This window comes from Rissa tridactyla, chromosome 17 (assembly GCF_028500815.1).
Source record: "Rissa tridactyla isolate bRisTri1 chromosome 17, bRisTri1.patW.cur.20221130, whole genome shotgun sequence".
Lineage (NCBI taxonomy): Eukaryota > Metazoa > Chordata > Aves > Charadriiformes > Laridae > Rissa > Rissa tridactyla.
In genome coordinates, this window is record NC_071482.1 from 2,634,126 (window position 1) to 2,652,065 (window position 17,940).

At 59.8% G+C, this 17,940-nt stretch overlaps 1 protein-coding gene and 1 long non-coding RNA gene across 2 annotated transcripts; both read left to right on the top strand.

Annotated features, from left to right (window-relative positions):
* LOC128918618 (uncharacterized) lies at positions 1–956 on the top strand. The gene is made up of 3 exons (XR_008469635.1): positions 1–128; positions 425–592; positions 762–956. It is a non-coding gene; the product is annotated as an uncharacterized LOC128918618 (long non-coding RNA).
* Positions 957–3,027: 2,071 nt separating this feature from the next.
* ABCG4 (ATP binding cassette subfamily G member 4) lies at positions 3,028–17,589 on the top strand. Its single transcript, XM_054223051.1, has 15 exons — positions 3,028–3,797; positions 5,413–5,650; positions 8,116–8,233; positions 8,317–8,449; positions 8,693–8,743; positions 8,936–9,081; positions 9,371–9,494; positions 9,742–9,856; positions 10,157–10,296; positions 10,621–10,719; positions 10,917–11,085; positions 11,660–11,760; positions 11,941–12,099; positions 12,270–12,388; positions 12,500–17,589. Exons 2-15 carry the CDS (start codon positions 5,422–5,424, stop codon positions 12,723–12,725), a joined length of 1,929 nt encoding a protein of 642 aa, XP_054079026.1. The 5' UTR covers positions 3,028–3,797; positions 5,413–5,421; the 3' UTR covers positions 12,726–17,589.
* The last annotated feature ends 351 nt before the right edge of the window (positions 17,590–17,940 follow it).

The following is a 17,940-nucleotide window of genomic DNA, read 5'->3' on the forward strand; positions in this document are numbered from 1 at the left end:
GGATACTTACTGGTCTGGCACAGCGCCCATCTGCTTGGGGGGCTGCAAGGGGAAGCACAAGGAGCTGAAGAGGAGCCAGTGTGGGAACGGCAGCTGCTGCTGGCTGGGCTACAAGTCCTTCTGCCGAGGTACAGCCGGAGGGGGAAGTTTGCGGAGGGGTGCCCTGGGGATGGCTGCAGGGCTTGGTGCTGCCAGTCTGGGGAGGGCAGGTTTTGTGCCATGCACAAGAGCATGGAGTCTCTCCAGCAGCCTGGTCCTTGGGCCACAAGGGGAAGCAGCCTGGGGTACTCACGGAGCCTGCCCAGCACCCTGGTCCTTCCCCAGGACCCACAACTTGTCTGAGTGCCTCCCTTTGGGCTGCCGTTCTGTCGAGCAGGCTGCACAGAGCAGAGCGCTAGCCCCATGTAAACCTCCCTGTCCCCAGTGAACTGCGGGCGACCCGAAGCGGACTTCAACTCGGTGGTGCATGGCAATGACTGGTGGGTTGGCTCAGTGGTGCGGTACAGCTGTCGGCCTGGATTCCTGCTGCTGGGGGACCCGGCCAGTGCCTGCCAGTCCGACGGCCGCTGGACGCCCAAGCCCACCTGCCTCCGTGAGTACTGCTGGGTGTCACGCTGAGCTCGAGGGGACACCCTGCCTGCATGGGGAGCAGGTGGGAGGGCTACAGGCATGCCTCCAATCCCTCTTTGCCCCCAGCCTGCCGCAGGAGGGCTCTAGGGCTGGTGGGCACCCTGTTAAGTGCTCTGGTCCTGCTCTTGCAGGGATCTGCCTGCGAGGTCGGATTGAAATCAGCGAGCGGGATATTACCGGGAGGTGTTCCTCGTCTTGCAGCACCCAGGCCCACCTGGGAGCCTTCCTCAACCATGGCTGCATCAAGATCTCAGCCTGTGTCACCAAGCGCTCGGGCTGGGCCCGCTGGTTCCTGCGCTGCGACATCTGCGAGTGCGACTGCCATGTCCCATGTGGTGAGTCCCAGTGGTGGCTGCCCACCTTTTGTGAAGGCCTGCCTCGCTGGTGGGAGGGGCTGGCGCAGAGAGCTGGGGGTTGCCAAAAAGCTTAAAATCTGCTGCTCTTGCTTTCCTTATAGCTTCCTCTGCGTAGAGCTGGGCTGTCCAGGATTGTGGCCGCTGGCCCCAGACCAAGGGAGGCTTCCACCCTGGATTTCTCCTTCCCTTTGCCACATGTTTCCATCACTGTGCTCCTTCCATAAGCTCTGTCCATCCTAAGGCTGTCATCTAAGAGGAGAGGAGATGTTCTGGACTCACTCTCTCGCAGGGCTGCCTTCCTGCCTGGCTCCATCCTGTGACTCTCCAGGGGCAGGGGATGCTCTGTGGGCAGTAGGCACTGGGGAGCTGCGTGTGTTTCCTGCAGCTGGGCTTGGGGATGTTGGTGTCTTGGCCTCAGTTTGCCCGGCTGTTTCCTAGAGGAGGCTCGTATCCCCTTTTAGTGGGGGAGGTAGCATTTGTGCCTGCGCCCGTTACAGAAGTATTATCCCATCTGTGCTGCAGGTTGTGATTCCTCCCTGCCAGGTATTTCCTGCAAACAGGCCAGGCTGCGGCCTGAGAGGTAGATCTGCCCTATGTGCTTGCTGCAGCTGTCAGGCAGAGCTGGAGCAATCTTCAGTAGGGTGCATTCATGCTGATGCTGGTACCCGGCTTCAGCCGGGAAGAGCCTTGCGCTTCCTGAGGACAGCCCTGGCTCCCTCTGAAGCAGCAATGGAAAAAGACAGTGTTTTTATTCCCCCAGGGAAGCAGAAGGTGATCTGAGCACGTGTGATGGGATTGCCAGGGGAGCTGGAGGACCAGCAGTACTGCTGTGGGTAATTAAAAATATGTTTACAGGAAATCACACAGGTTTTCCAGTTATGCAAAGAGATTCTGCTGCCTGCTCTGTCCCCAGAGCCCTGGACATACGTGACAGAGCCAAGATGGGTTCCTTCTGCCACTGATACTGTCCTGGACACATGAGCCACCATAGGAACACTGTTATGGTCAAGGCCACTGTAGGAAGGTCCTAGCTGGGGACCAAATGGATGCTGAATGTGCCCATGGCACTGGCCACTAAGCCTTTCTGGGCACTGGACTCCCATCCCTGCTGGCCTTCCACCTTGAAACAACTCCACAGCAGGGTGCTGCAGCAGCTGCTGATTGCTGTATGGCCACCAACTTGGTCTCGGGAGCTCCCAACCCAGCCTCGAGCAGTTGAGAAGGAAGGGGCTTTAGCATCAAGGTGTTTGACTCCCAGACCCTGCTTGTGCCCACCTGCAGGGAAGCAGGACTAGGCTGAGACCTGCTAACGGTGAGTACCCTGGGGACGGGAGTCAGCATGCTGAACACAGAGCAAACTGGATGGGTCCAGCATGCCTTTTGCTCCACGAGGAGATGGCTTAAGACCTCCATATGGACTTTGTCTCCACAACTACCTCCTTGTGCCCTTCCCCTGCCCAGCCTGCGGGCTGCCCTGCCCCACAGTCTCTCCTGTGGCTGTATCGCATTCTGCCAAGGAACTTCATCACTGCCCTAAGCTCTGTCCCAGCCCAAGGCTGGCTGTGGGAGGGGAAGGCTTTCCTTGGCTCAACAGATGGTTTTTTAATTAATACTCTTGTTAGTGCCACTCATTTCCATATGTCTTTCATGTTTAAGTGCTGTGGTGGGTGAGAGGTGTGAGTAACAGCGAGGATGGAGCCAGGCGCGGTGCTGCGGAGGGCGGAGGTGCAGGGGGATGGCAGGTCTCCCACGATGAGCTGCACAGGGGAGTGTGTGCTGGGGGCAAAGCCCTAGGGAGGGAGGGGGCACCCTCCTATCAAGGCCCTTTGTGGTCAGCTTTTACCCCACCAGCCCTAGCTCTTGATGCCTCGTGTGGGCTTCCCAGGCAGTCTGCTGCATTGCAGCCCGAGTTTCACCCAGCTTGTGCCCCCATTGGGGTGTCTGCGTGGTGGGTGGCACCTGTCCCAGGTCAGTGCAGGACTGAGCGGGAAGCAGGACCCTGGGATGTGCGGCCACTGGGTTGCAGGAGTCCTGGGATGCCCAGGACTCAGGGGCAACCAGATGAGGGAACCCCGGGATGCGGGGGCATTGGGATACAGGAGCCCTGGGATGCGCAGGGGTGCGGCCAGAAGCTTCCCGGTCAGGAGCGGACTTCAGGAGTGTTGTGCCCACAGGGTTTTGGGCTAAGATGGCAACAGAGGGAGCTGCAGCAGGCTCTGCCCCACACGGAACAACAGCGGGGCGGGGTGCTGGGGGGCTGCGGCAACAGGGCTAGCAAACCCCAGGCTTCTGCACTGAGGACGCTCAGGGCCTTCTGGCTTGCTGGGCGAGGAAATCGGGCCGGTCCCTTTAAGAGGATTTTTCGCTGCCTGGCACTGCTGCCTGCCTGGGCAGCCCATCCTGCCGCCCCGACAGGCAGAAGCAGCAGCAGGGACAAAGCTGGCGGAGAGGGGCACAGCCGGGCCCGGGGGGCTGCTAGCCACTGCTGGGCTAGGGGTTTAGAGCAACCCTCCCGCCCTGCCCAGCCCAGCCTAGCCCAGCCCAGCCCAGCCCTGCGGAGCGATGGGGAGGAGACCCCGGCTGGGGACCCGCGGGGGCAGCGCCCAGCCTGGGTCCCGGCGCTGAGGACCGTCCGGCTGCCGCCGAGCCGCTCCCTGCCCGGCCCGGCCCGGCCCGGCCCGGCGCCGGCCCCCGGCCCCCGCCGCGGGCATCGCCCCTTTGTCTGCGGAGGAGGGAGAGGCGGAGGGCGCTGCGGCGGAGGCACGGCCGCAGCCGGCGGGGAGAGGAGCTGCCGCGCCCGCAGCCTGCCAGGTGAGCCTGCGGGAGCCCCTTCCCCGGAGGAGCCCCCTCCCCTGCCCGGGGTGGGGGGGCGCCGGGGGCGGCCGGGGATGGAGGGGGCCGGCGGGGAGCCGGGATGAAGGAAGAACATCCTCGGCAAAGCTGCCTTCCCCGCTCCTCGCCGCGGGGACGGGCTAAGCCGCGGAGAGCGGCTTGTGGGATTTAGCGCTCCTTGTAACGCCCAGCCGAAGGAGTCAAGGTGAGCCCGAGGGCGCTTTGTGCCCGGTGCCCCCCCCCGTTCCCGGGGCCCCGCACCCTGGGGCTGGGTGCCACGGTGTGTCCCAGAGCTCGCGGCTGCTGAGAGGGGGATCTGAGTGCTGGGATCCCGCAGCCCTCCTTCCCACCTCTTCTTCCTCAGGGCTGGGGCTGGCTGTCCTCCAGCCCTGAAAGGGATCTGTCTGCAACGGGGAGAGGGGCTGGGAAGATCTCGGCGCAGCTCCTCGCGAAGCCGGCTTCCCGTTTCAGGGGACTGTGTGTGCATTGCAGCTGTAGCGAGGAGCTGCCTGCAGCCTGCACCTCAGCAAAATGTAGGTTAGCGAAGCATTAGAACCCTAGCCTTGGAGGTGAGATGGCTGCTGGGCCCAGCCTGCTCATGCACAGCTCAGGCTCCTTTTGCTGGTGCTGTGGGGATCCCCAACCTTCTGCCAGTCTGTGGTGCCGCAGGGCGATCTGGGGTTAGGATGCTCCGCACCCTGCTTGGCTCAACATCCCCCCAGCACCGCAGAGTCTTCAAGCCAAGTTGGGGATGCGGGGAGCTTGGCCGTGCTGCAGCAGGCTGTGGGGAGGACTGCAGGCAGAAGACACTGCCTAGCAGGAGAGCGTTTGGGTAGATGTCTGTATTAGCATCATGCAATGGCCCCAGTTAAGTTCTGGCCTGGTCTCTGAGGCTGTGCTGGTAAGAGCCAGGAAGGTGAAACGAGCCAAAGGAGGCAGAGAAGGACTGGCACTACCGGGGCCCCATCCCTGCTCTATTAAGTCATAGAATCATAGAATCATTTAGGTTGGAAAAGACCCTTGGGATCATCGAGTCCAACCATCAAAGTCTTTCCCAGCGAGCCCATGGGGACTCAGCAGAGGGTCCAATCTAGCCAGGACTGCTCTGCCCCTGGAGCCTGGGTGAAGCACAGCATGCTTTGTCCAAGGAACTGTCTGGGAAGGGTCTGCTTACTTGGCACCCCATACCTGTGTCCCCCAAGCCCTGGCCAGGCCAGGCAGGGGTAATTCCTGGTGAGCCCTTAAGGACATCCAGGTGCAGCTGAGTGTCCCCCACCCCATGAGGGCAAAACATCAGCTCTCTCACCTCTCATCCTGTGCCCACTATGGTGGACAGGAGCAGGGCAGGGAGCCCAGCAGCAGTGGGACTATGGGAGCTGAACAGCCTGACAGCTCTGCTGCCAGAGCTAGACCCAGCCGCAGGAGGTGCATGAATTATTGACTGTGGAGCTGATCAGCTCCTCCTTGCTGTGAGCCCCTTGGTACCGGCTGAGCTGCCCCGGCCAGGTCTATCCTTCCATCCCGGCTGTGGGTGCCAGACCCTGGCCTTGAGAGAGGGGTCCACTGTGAGTCAATCCCCGTGTGTTTCCTACAGAGCAGCAGGATGGCAGAGAAGGGTATGGATCCTGCATGTGTCTCCATTGCCCTGGAGGACACAGTGTGCCACGCCAGCCCCCCAGATGCCCCGCTCCTCACCACCCATTTGAAGAAGGTGGAGAACCACATCACAGAGGCCCAGAGGTTTTCCCACCTCCCGAAGCGCTCGGCTGTCAACATTGAGTTCATCGACCTGTCCTACTCTGTGCGGGAAGGCTCCTGGTGGAGGAAGAGAGGTAGGAGCTGCCAGCTGAGGAAGGGCAGGGGAGGGGACCTGGCAGGGCTACCGCACCCCTCTCCTGTTCCGCATGCCTTGATCTCACCCGGGTCTTCAATGTCTCATTCTGTGCTGGATTCATCACTTCTCTGCCAATTCCTGCTCCAGGCATTCCCAGCCTCTGCAAGCACAGAGTGCCTCAGCTCCCTGCCTGCCGGCAGGAGCTTGCCTCAGTGTGTGGCAGCGGGGCTGCACACCGGGAGCCACAGCAGGAGATGCTGGAGCTGCTTACCCTGCTGTCCCCTGTGGCAGTGGGGGCTGTCTGGGTGGTCGAGCTGTCCAGCTCCGTGGTCTGTCTGAGCGGCAGATCCTGTTTGCAGCCATGCTATGGCTGCCTGCCCTTGCTGGGTGCCCATGGGTGGAGGGCAGGCTTGTGTCCTGCAGAAGCTGCTGCATGCCTCTGCTGTGCAATGCCAGAAGAAAGTAGACCGCATCCCAGGGAAGCCTCTGTCCAGGAACACACAGGGGAAATGGGGCAGATTTCCTGGTTCAGGGGCAGCCAGGAGGGATTAGTTTCCCCAGCACTGTTGATTGGGGTATGATGCCTGTGTGTGACGTGCCAGCAGCAGGAGACCCCAAGGGGTGCCCCAGTTCAGAGCTTGGCAAGGAGAATATGTGTGATTTGCAGGGGATTTCCTCTCTAGCAGCTCCCTGTGCAGCTGAGGCCACAGTTCCCTTTCCTGTCTGTGACTCTGGCCGAGAGCTCAGGGAGGGGAGAGGGGAGGCAGATGGTGGCTGGTGGGTGGTAGTCTGCTTTAATTAGTTCTCTTAGTTAATGGGATACCAATCAGGCAGCCCCATGAGATGGAGGGGGAGCTGATCTGCAGAAGCTGAAGGCAGGCAGGGATAAGCAGGGGCCTGGGGTGAGCAGAGCGAGGGCATGGGGCTGCTCAGTGGGGTGCCCTGCCAGCCAGGAGCACTGTCCCCAGGCAGGCTCTGCAGCTAGGGAAACTGAAGGACTGAAAGACAGTGGGACCAGCCCCTACATCCCCCTGGATGAGGTCTGCCTGTTTGTCTGGGATGCTGAGGAAGCATCCCAGGAGGAGCCATGGTGCAACCATGGGTTCCCCAGGGCAGAGTGTGCTGGACCGGCTGCTTGCTAGGGGGGCAGTGCCCTGTGGGGAGGAAGGGGGAAAGGCTCGGACAGCTGGACCGGAGAGGAGCAAGCCGAGGGGTGCTGGGATCCTGGGGGGGCAATGGGAGGGACTCTCCTCTCCCCCAGGCCAGGTGCAGGTGGAGGAGCAGGCGGGGAGCTCCCGGTGCCTTTGACCGCAGCCCCCAGGATCCGCCGCGCTCTGCTGAAGCAGGAGGTTACTGGCAGTCAATGAACGCAAGTAACCGCTGCGCAAGCTGCAGTGGCGCCGACGTGAGCAGCATGCGCGGTGCCGGAGCTGTGTGCGTGGTGCCAGGATGCGCTGGGGGGGCTGCTGGGCATGCTGGCTCTGCTGATGTCATGCACAGCCCCCTGTCCTCCTCCCCTCCCTGCCCTTGCTGCCCCTCTGCCAGCGAGGCCCACTCCTGGGTGCAGGGTGCCTGGCTCTGAGGGATGCAGAGGAGGAACAGGGGGCTTGCTGTGCCGGACCCCCTGTCCTGGGGATGGACAAAGCCAGAGGGGTCCCTTGTACCCCTAGAGTGGTATGAGGACCATGAACTGGTCTGGCCCTGGGACTCGCCCCAGCCTGTGGGCAGGGGATGGACATGTTGTCCTTGCCCAACACCACCTGCCACCACAGGGCACACGGGGGGCATGTTTCCAGCAGGGACACACTCAGACCTGGTCCATGGTTCAGCATGGTCTTAGCACCCTGTATACCATTGCTCTCCTGACAGGGCTGTGTTTTGGGGGCAGCTTCTGAGAGCCTGAGGCTGTGCCTGTTCCCTACTCCGAACACATCATGTTCCTTCTGCCAGAAAATGCTAATCAGCTGCATTTAAAGCAGAGATAATTCCAGGTCTGATTAGCAGTGGCTGCTGACGGGTATCACAGCATGAATGCCAATGAAGGCAACAGCCGGGCATCCAGCAGGCTTGGGGACTTTGCCTGCCCTATGCTATCCTGTTTCTTGCTGTCCCTCTCCACTGGCCCTTGGGACTGGGATCTGACAACATGCTCAGGACCAATGTCACAGCCTGGTAATCTGCCTCAGCAGCTACGTGCCCTGACCCAGGGATTTCCATGGTCTTTGCCGTGATCCAGGGCATGTGCCTCTTCTGTGCTGGAAATCAGTGGGGCCAGCCAAGGACTGGGGTCAGGTATCATTCTGGAAATGACAGTTGCTGTGGCTATAGCCCTGGTGATGCTGATGGAGACAGTCTCCAGGCATATGCAGCCCCTGGCAGAATGCATGGAGGTCCTGAGGTCCCCCAGGTGCCCCAGTAGCACTGCTGCTCTTGAAAGCTGAACCTGTGCTGCTCTCTCTCCAGGGTACAAGACTCTCCTCAAATGCCTGTCAGGGAAGTTCTGCCAGCGGGAGCTCATTGGGATCATGGGGCCCTCAGGTGCTGGGAAGTCCACACTCATGAACATCCTGGCTGGCTACAGGTGAGGCTGGGGGGAAGCCAGCAGGTCTGGGGGTGCAGTACTAGGGGTCCTGTGCTACACCCGCACACGCCTCTTTCTTGCAGGGAGACTGGCATGAAGGGGCAGATCCTGGTGAATGGCCGGCCACGGGATCTGCGTACCTTCCGCAAGATGTCCTGCTACATCATGCAGGATGACATGCTCCTGCCGCACCTCACTGTGCTGGAGGCTATGATGGTGAGCGATCCGGGAGCCAGGCAGCATGCTGGGCTCTGTGGGGCATCCTGTGGACTGTGTCCTTGGGCACTGAGCCCACACTGACATCAGGCATTTCCAAGGGCTCTGGGACACGGGAACAAAATCCTGCTGTTCTTGCTCCCTTCATCCTGAGCCACCACTCCCAGCCCTCACGTGGGCAGGGACGGTGCCATGGTGCAGCTGATTGTGTTCCCTACATCTGACAGTCGTCTCTCCCTGCAGGTCTCCGCTAACCTGAAGCTGAGTGAGAAGCAGGAGGTGAAGAAGGAGCTGGTGAGTGCAGAGGAAGGTGGGCCCAGGCCCCCTTATCTCTCCCCAAGAGAGATACTAGGGGACACTAGGGAAGGGAGTGCCCTGAGGGGACCAGATGATGCCAGGGGCTCCCTGTGGTGGAGGTCTGAAGGGAGGTGGCAGGGATGGGGTGAGGGTCTGTGGGAACCTGTGGTGAATGAGGCTGTCTCACAGGTGAACGAGATCCTGACAGCTCTGGGGCTGCTGGAGTGCTCCTACACCCGCACCATCTCGCTGTCAGGGGGGCAGCGCAAGCGCCTGGCTATTGCCCTGGAGCTGGTGAACAACCCTCCGGTCATGTTCTTCGATGAGCCCACGAGGTGAGGCTGCAGGGGCTGGGGGACACCAGGGTGACCAGCACCCTCTGGAGTACAGCTGGGCTGCGAGACCTGAGGGTGGGATGTGACTGTGCCCAGCAGGGGTTCAAGAGGGCTGGGGCGTGGCAGAGCTGGGGCTGCAAAGGGATGCTTTCCTCCATTGACCTGGGAAGAGGGTGCTCACAAGGGGAGACAACTGGGGGCATCTTTAGGATATACTTCTCCCCCTCTCAACTCTCCCCTTCTCTCTCTGCTATCTCTTTCTCCTCCACCCCATCCTGTGTGGCCACAGCGGTCTGGACAGTGCCTCCTGCTTCCAAGTGGTTTCCCTGATGCGGTCCCTGGCACAGGGTGGGCGCACCATCATTTGCACCATCCATCAGCCCAGCGCCAAGCTTTTTGAGATGTTCGACAAGGTTTGAACTGGGCTAGGACACAGGACTCTTTGGGGGCACAGGGTCCCTCTGGCCCCAAGACCCAGGAGAGAGTCTGGGAGGGATGGGCTGCAGGCATTTGACCTGGGGCTTGTGTGGCACACAGCCCTGATGGCCGGGGTCTGGTAAGGGTGCCCTGTGTGTCACCCTAGGACAGGGAGGTGGGTAGGAGCAGGCAACAGTGCTCTTGGCTGCTCTGCACCTGACATATCCTGGCCTTTTCTTGCAGCTGTACATCCTGAGCCAGGGCCAGTGCATCTTCAAAGGTGTCGTGACCAACCTCATCCCCTACCTGAAGGGTCTCGGCCTCCACTGCCCCACGTACCACAACCCTGCTGATTTCAGTGAGTGCCCCTTCCCCAGCTGGGGCTCTGGTGAGGAGCAGAGGGTGACAAGGTCCAAACCCGCTGCCAAGCCCTAGGGGCTGCCCAGCATTCCCCTGGGTTGCCCAGGGAGAAGGGCTGCCTGTGCCCTTCCTGTTAGGTGCTGTCTGGGCAGTGCTGCTGTGTGGTGTAGCATTGTGGGTTGGAGGTTGTGCTGGGCTGCCATCTCCCTGCCCCATGGGGTCATGGTCTGGGCAGGCCAAGCAAAGTAATGGCAAGGGCTGGCTCAGCACCTCTCAGGGGTCCTGTCCTCCTCCACAGTTATCGAGGTGGCCTCAGGAGAGTATGGGGACCTCAACCCCGTCCTGTTCCGTGCTGTCCAGAATGGCATGTGCACCATGGCCGAGAAGAAGAGCAGCCCCAACAAGGCAGATCCATCATGCCCGGCACACTGTGTGACGGTGAGTGGGGATGAGAGGAGCCTCCTATGGTGACAGGGAGTGGCAGGTAATGGGGTGCCCACCCAGCGACACCTCTGTTCCCCCTGCCCTACAGTGCACAGATATCCTGTGATGCCTAGAGCCCCTTGGACATGGTGGGGAGCATGGAGGTGTTCAGCCAGCCTCTGCTTGTCTTGAGCAACAGCTCTGTGCTTGCAGCTGTCAGTGCCTCTTCTCACCATGGGTGCTCACAAGGGGCACCCCGGGAGCATTTGGGTGCTATCCTAGTAGGGAGCCCATGTTGTGAACTTGACCCATGTCCCTGACTTGTCTGTGATCTTGCAGGACGTGGACCACATCGAGAGCCACACGTTTGCCACCAGCACTTCAACCCAGTTCTGCATCCTCTTCAAGAGAACCTTTATCTGCATCCTAAGGGACACGGTGAGAGCAGGGAAGGCTGGGCCAGGGCTGAGGGGATGGGGGCCTGTTGGTCGCTAGGGGCAGGCGGAGACTGGAATCGAACGGGGAATGGAGTGGGGCTCACCCTTCAGGAACAGGCAGGCTGTCCTCTGCTCCCCTGGGATGCTCATGGGATGCAGTTCTGCCTCTCTGAGTCCCTATACCCTCTCTATCTGCAGGTGCTGACCCACCTGCGGTTCATGTCCCACATCTGCATTGGGGTGCTGATTGGGCTGCTCTATCTGCACATTGGCAACGATGCGGGCAAAGTCTTCAACAACACCGGCTTTCTCTTCTTCTCCATGCTCTTCCTCATGTTTGCTGCGCTGATGCCCACCATCCTCACCTGTAAGGAGCTCCTTCCCCCAACACCCATTCGCTTCTCCCAACCCCTGGGGCAGAGGGAGGTGGCCCAGCTGTGTGGGAGTGTGTCTGCTGGGTGGTGTATGGTGGAGCCAGATGAATTGGGCAAAAGGGGTGAAATAAGAGAGGAGAGGAAAAACATTCAAACAAAAAGGAGGGGGGGAAGTTCTCTTTGGGTATATTGCAGTTTTGCCCTTTATTTAATGCTTGGCTATAATGTACTCACTGGCTTAAAGCAGAATGCTGGCAATATTTTTTTGCTGAGAAAATGTCTGTAAAACTGCATTTTCAACTGCTTCACCTCTCTTTCACTTCCTCAGAAAGTTTGCATAAAAACCCCCAGCCAAGCTGACTTTTCCATGCAGAAAATTCCCACATCGAGCACTGATTTTTTTCCCTGGTGAAGATTTGAGCACCTGCTCATGGCACAGGCAGGAGACTGCCTGGTGCTCTGTGCCAGGGCAGCATCACATCTGCCTGCACCAGGGCAGGTGGGAATGGGGGCTGGAGCAGCCCAGGCCAGGGCACTGCTGGCTGCTAACTCCTTGTTTCCATGCAGTCCCCCAGGAGATGTCTGTATTCCTGCGGGAGCACTTGAACTACTGGTACAGCCTGAAAGCCTATTATCTGGCAAAGACCATGGCGGATGTGCCCTTCCAGGTGAGCTTTTGACTGGACTAAAGTGTGGCCCTGATGCTGATGTGCCTTCCTTGGCACAGCCCGGCTACCCGAATGCCATGGCTGGCCTTTGGGGGGTCCCTGTGGCTCTCCATCCCCCAGGGAGGGTCTGTGGGGTGAGGATGGCCATGCGGAGAAGTCTCTTTGCTTGCCTTTCTCCAGGTGATCTGCCCCATTGCGTACTGCAGCATTGTGTACTGGATGACGGGCCAGCCACCCGAAGCCACGCGCTTCCTCCTCTTCTCTGCCCTGGCCACTGCCACAGCCCTGGTGGCCCAGTCCCTCGGGCTTCTCATCGGAGCTGCATCTACTTCCCTACAGGTCAGACAGGACCCTGGCTTTGCCTGTTATGTGGAGACAGGGGGAGAGTTGCAGGGGGTCCCACGACAAGGAGGCGTGGCGGGAAGTGTTGCCCATAGGTATGCATGTGAGTGCCATAGGTAGTGCGTGCAGGGACAGGGACGTGACACCCAGTGGCCTCTGCTCCCCAGGTGGCCACCTTTGTGGGACCCGTCACTGCTATCCCTGTCCTGCTCTTCTCGGGCTTCTTCGTCAGCTTCAAGACCATCCCCACCTACCTGCAGTGGAGCTCCTACGTCTCCTATGTCAGGTGGGACCCTGTGCTCTGGCTAGAAGCTCCCTGTCCTGGGCTCCCATGGGCTGGGGAGAGAATGGGGCTGCCTGGGGCATGTGGTGACTCTCGTGGTGTGCTCTGCCCTAGGTATGGCTTTGAGGGAGTCATTCTCACCATCTATGCTATGGAGCGTGAGGACCTGGAGTGCCTCGAGGACTTCTGCCCTTTCCAAAAACCCATCAAGATCCTGCAGGAGCTGGACGTGGAGGAGGCTAAACTGTACCTGGACTTCCTCATCCTGGGCATCTTCTTCATCATCCTGCGGCTCCTGGCTTACCTGGTCCTCAGGTACAAAGTCAAGTCAGAGAGATAAAGGGGATGCAGTGCCATTCCTGGGCCTGGCCTGCTGTGAGAGACAGTTCTGCAGATGGACAGAGAGCAGGTCATGGACTGTGCCGGAGGTGTCAGTAGGTGCCAGCCAGGCCTGGCTCAGTCAAGAAGGGTTTGAGACATCTCGGAACTGTTTTAACCTTTCCACACACTCTTCATTGCAAAAGTTTTTTACAGCCCTGGCATGTGCCACCCTCTCCCCCAGGACTGCCAAACACCACAGAGCTTGGACTCCCTCTTGTCACCCCTGCCCGGCACTGCCCTTCTCCGCCAAACACATTGGGACACCAAGGACAGTCCCGTGGAGGCAGCTGTCTGCTGATCAAGGCCGACAGGAGCCCGCTCTGGGCAGGAGGCCAGCAGCGCCGTGGAGCTGATCCTAGGGCTGAAGGTGGGAGGAGACGCCTGCAGAGCATGGATCAGTAGCACAGCACACATAGCCCCATTGCTCGCTCTGGCCAGCAGCGTGTGTGTCAGTGCGAAGAAGAGCCCAGAGATGCAATAGGTCAAGTTGCACAAGGCTTTAGTGTTTCCTGTTCCTATAGCCACAGAAATTGCTGCATCCCCTTTTTCTTTCTGCGTAAATCCCCTCTCTTTCTTTTTTTTTCTTTTTTCTTTTCTTTCTTTTTTTTTTTATAAACCCCACTGCTTCCCAGTCTGCATAGAGGGGAAAGGGAGCCAGCAGGCAGAGAAGGACTTGGGGCTCTGTCTCAGCTTTCTGCTCAGATGCCATGCTCAGAGATGAGATCTTCAAAGCTGGGGATGTGGCAGGGTCTGTGGGAATGGGACAGTATTCTCAGACCTTAGGGAGTTTCACGTTCAGTCCCTGTTGTCTTTGGGGTTTGAGCCAAGAGGATAAAATCAACCCATGTGGAGAGAAGTGACTGGTCCCTTCAAGTGCCACATGGAATGGGGAGGATTTAACGTTCCCACACCCTGCCAGCACCAGGCAGCTGAAAAACAGGGCTGTGCTCAGCTGTGCCACTGCTAGAGCCTCTACTGCAGGAGAAGAGCTGGCCCTGAGCCCTCCCCTTGCACCGTCTTGCTTCTCACTCCTCTTCCTCCGGCAGAGCTGTGGCTGTCTCAGCAGAACAGGGAGGACGAGCCTCGCTCAGCACTGGCTGTGCAAGGGGGGGAATGCCAGCACCAGGGACGCCCGGCCTCAACACAGTGCAAACCTCCCACGGTAACACTGTGCAGAAGGGGGTCCCAGCAGTGCCAGAAATGGAAAGCAGGTGAGATCTCGGAGCGGTTTGTTTGCATTGCGTGACCCTGACACTGGGAAGGGCTTTGCACTTTGTGACTGGTATCAGGAAAAGGTCTCTTTTGACAAGTGTCTCTGGTGGCTCCTCCAAAGTCACCTGCCTCTCCACACACCTTGCAGAGGGAAGGCATTTTGACACCTTGCTGGCTTTCTAAAGGAACAGAGCTGACACCAGAGCTCGCAGGGCATCTGCACACGCTGTATGTTGTTCCTGGCACAGCACGCTGCTTAGCCACATAGCACAGGCCTGTCTCTGTGGGTGTGCTGGCACTGGTGTCACCAGGCTGCACTGGTCACCCACCCATGTGGGAACCCATTGCTTTTTAGTGAGCATGGACATGGGGAAGGCAGCTCTACCCCATCCTGGCATGCTGGGACCTGGTTCAAGAGCAGTCTGTGAGATGCTGCTGCCGGCACTCTGAGCAGCAGGGGATTGCAATGCAAATGCCAGATTTCAGCACAATCCTTGAGACTGTTCTTTGCTTTTACTGGCTCATGTTGGGACTGCTCCACACAGCAGGATCTGGCTGGCCTGCAGATGGATGGCAGACGTGTGGCAGCACTGATGCTGGGTGCTCAGCAAGGTCAGGTTTCCCCTGCTTGGACAGCATTGCTGAGAGGAACTTGTAGCCATGGGGCTCTCCTGCACAGAGGGTTTGGAAAGAGGGCACGCCCTGATGCCCTTTCCATGTTGAGCACTGGGGTTTTCCCAGGGGCTCTTGTCTGACTTACCGCTGTCCCTCACAAAAATCCCCTCCGCTCCTGGATCTTCGTTCACTGACAGCCCTGTGCCATGCCCTGCGATGGACTCATGCTGGCTTGGGGGGCTGCAGTCTCCTGGGCGTGACACTGCCAGCTGCAGAGTGGGGAGTGGTCCCCATGTCTGCTCCGTCACCAGGTGTATGGAGGGGCAGGGAGCCAGGGGAGTGGTGGAGCTGCAGCCTCTCACCCTTCTCCATCTCACTCTCTGTGGGGCTGATGGGACCGGTGCCCCACTTCTCTCCTGCTCTTGGGCTGTGGCTAGTTAAGCCTTGTCCAGCGCAGGGTGCGCACTGCTGGGCTGACAGTTTTTCCCTGGATGGATACCAAGTCAGCAGGAGATGCCAGTGGTGCAGCTTTGCACAGTTCCTGCCTCCCACCTGATACCTAGCAGCGGGGGCTCTCGTGGTGGGTCCTGCCTCCTGCACGCTGGAGGCACTGCTGTCCCCAGCACTGTGTCCTGCTGCTGTCTGCACCCAGCACATCGTGCCTCCTGGGACACCCCTGTGCCATCCTAGCCGGCGCCACCACCACTCCCAGAAGGACCAGGATGAGAAGAATTAGCGATGGCCCATGTGTGGAGCAGAGGGGGGTACCAGCAGGTGCCTGTGACTGCCACTGCCCATGTCCCCTACGCAACAGAAGCCTTCACTGGCCAGTCTCTGCTGATTGCGGAGAAACCCCATGGGACAGGCTGCCTGAGTTCAGTGTGGCCAGAAGGAGACTGCTGGGGCAGGCAGCTCCACAGGTGGCTGCTCAGACCAGCCTGCCCAGGATGGGGCAGTTGGCAGCACCCCCAGGATCTCCAGGACAATTCAGCACAGTCCAGGCCTCCTGTGCTGGTGAGTGCACGGGTTGCAGAGTCACAGCTGACCAGATATGTGGCCACTGCAGGGCAGAGGGCCAGGACGAGCTTTGGAGATGGGCAAGGGTGCTGGGGAGTGTGGGTCATGGGGGAGGCAGCCCTCATCCCTAGGGCTGCTAGGGCAGCAGGAGGCCTGAGGTGCCCTGCAGAAGGGCACTGGCATTCCCAGCAGAGCTGGCAAGTGAACGTGTTGGTACAAAGGGGCTGTGATGAGCAAGGGATTTGGGCACCCCATGGCGCAGAGGCAAATGGTGCCCAAGGAGCGAACTGAGCTGAGGTGCCAGAAGGGGGCCATCCATTGCCCCTTCCCTCCCAGTGAGGACAATCCCAGAGACGGTGGAATGCCCAGAGAAATGCAAAGGGACCGAGCTTGTTTGCACTGAGCCCCGCAGGCTGGCATGGCTGGGCCAAGCACTCTGGATTTATTGCCCCTCTGCTGCCTGGGTGGCTGCCTGTCCTGCAGGACAAAGGGGTTGTCTCGGCTCTGGCATGGCAGAGGGATGGGGTGCAGCTGCCCTGCTCTAGGGGGGGCCTTAGTGGAGGAACGCTGGACCGCTCCAGCCCACTGTCTAGCAAGCATCTCTCCGGGATGGTCTTTTCAGGGCAAGATAGGCACCGAGCCGGGCTATGGCTGGACCCCTTGGCAATAACACTGGTCGTTTTGTGGTGTGGGGCTGGGCGTGCACAGGCTGGGTCTTGCCTTGTCCTGAGTAGGTGGGAAGCACCGATGTGCTGGGCTGGCATGCAGCAGCGAGGATGCACTTTATCAAAGCAGGGGAGCGGGGCTGTGGGTGCTTCTGTCTGCCAGAATCCCACCAGGGAACGTGTCTGGATAATCATGAGGAGCGTGATGGAGGAGAGCAGGCTTCTTCCCCCACACCTCCTCTCCCCTCCGGCACGCTGCCTTCCCTTCCAATGCACTTTGAATGGATGACGACGTGGTTCAGGCCATGGCTCCAGCTCCCTGGGAGCACCGGTTGAACCTCAACCCATCTAAAACTGCTTCAGCCCCTTAGCCTGTCTCCTTCAGCCCACAGGCATGGCTGTATCAGGTACTGCCTCTCCCACATGTGTGCTGTGAATGCAGGCAGGCAAGCAGGGTTATGGGCTCTCACCTCCACGCATGTCCAGGCCACCCTTTGTCACACGCACAAGAAGAGCCAAATGCATCATCACCCGGCTGGTGCTAGGGTTTGCTGGAGGGGAGACTGGGCGAGTGCACGGAGTGGATGGGGCTTCTCCCAGGATTTCACCTCTCTCAAATTGGGCAATAAAACAGTGTTTCATCCACACCAATTGTCCTGTCCCTCTGCCACGGGAGCTCCTGGTGCCATAGGCAGCTTTGCGTGTGTCCCTGCCACGCTGGACCCGGTAGTTTTCCAGCCTTTGCCTTGTCTGCATGTGCAGAAGAGGTTGTACAGTGGGCTGCACGTGTGATACAGCGTGGGGGTGGACCATGCAGAGAGTTGCATGTGTTGAAACCTGTGCTCCCGCACAACCAGAGGTGAGCTGCTTTTTTCCTGGGACCATTTGCCAAAATAAGATGCAGATAGCAGCTCAAAGGGAGTCTGCTCTTGCAGCCGTAGCTCTGCTGTGGTAGCCATGTGTGGGTGGCATTTGCCTGGGTCCTTCTGCCTTGCTGGGGGAAGGATGCAAGCGGGGCCAGGGCACCACTGCCCGCAGCTGCAGCCTGGCAGGAACCAGGCAGGGTAGAGGTGAGCCCCTGGGTTCTGGGGGGAGCACGGGGTTGCTGGCAGGGCCCTGCTGTCTCTACAGGCTGTGCCACACATGCAGGTAAGTGGCTCACAGGGACAGGGTGTCCAGGTCCCTGCTTGCTGCTGGTGCTCCGGAGGGCCCCAGGAGCTGTTGAGCAGGTGAAGATGTTGCGGCTTATTTCAGTCTTTCTGAGATGCCAGCTGTACTTGTTGGATTTCACACATCAATAAAACTTATATTTATAGTGTACTGCCTGCATGCCTCCCCTCCCTGAGCGGCCAGAGGGCATGCACGCGAGGGGAGATGTGCGTGCCTGGGTACACCGACGGGCATCCCTGCATAGGGGTGTGGAGGGTGGGTGCCGGGTGGCAGCACGCAGACAGGTGGCTGCACACATTGCTGGGGACAGGCACCGAGTGTGTGCAAAGGTGTGCAGGGACATGCGTGTTCATGTGAGCGTGGCCTCCGGGGTTAGCTGGGTGTGAACCCTTGGCCCCAGCACCCCTGGCTCAGCACTGCCTGTGGCTGGCTGGGGTGGGCTGGTGCTTGCCGGGACAGCACCCAGGGACTGAGCAGGGTGCGCACAGCCCTGCA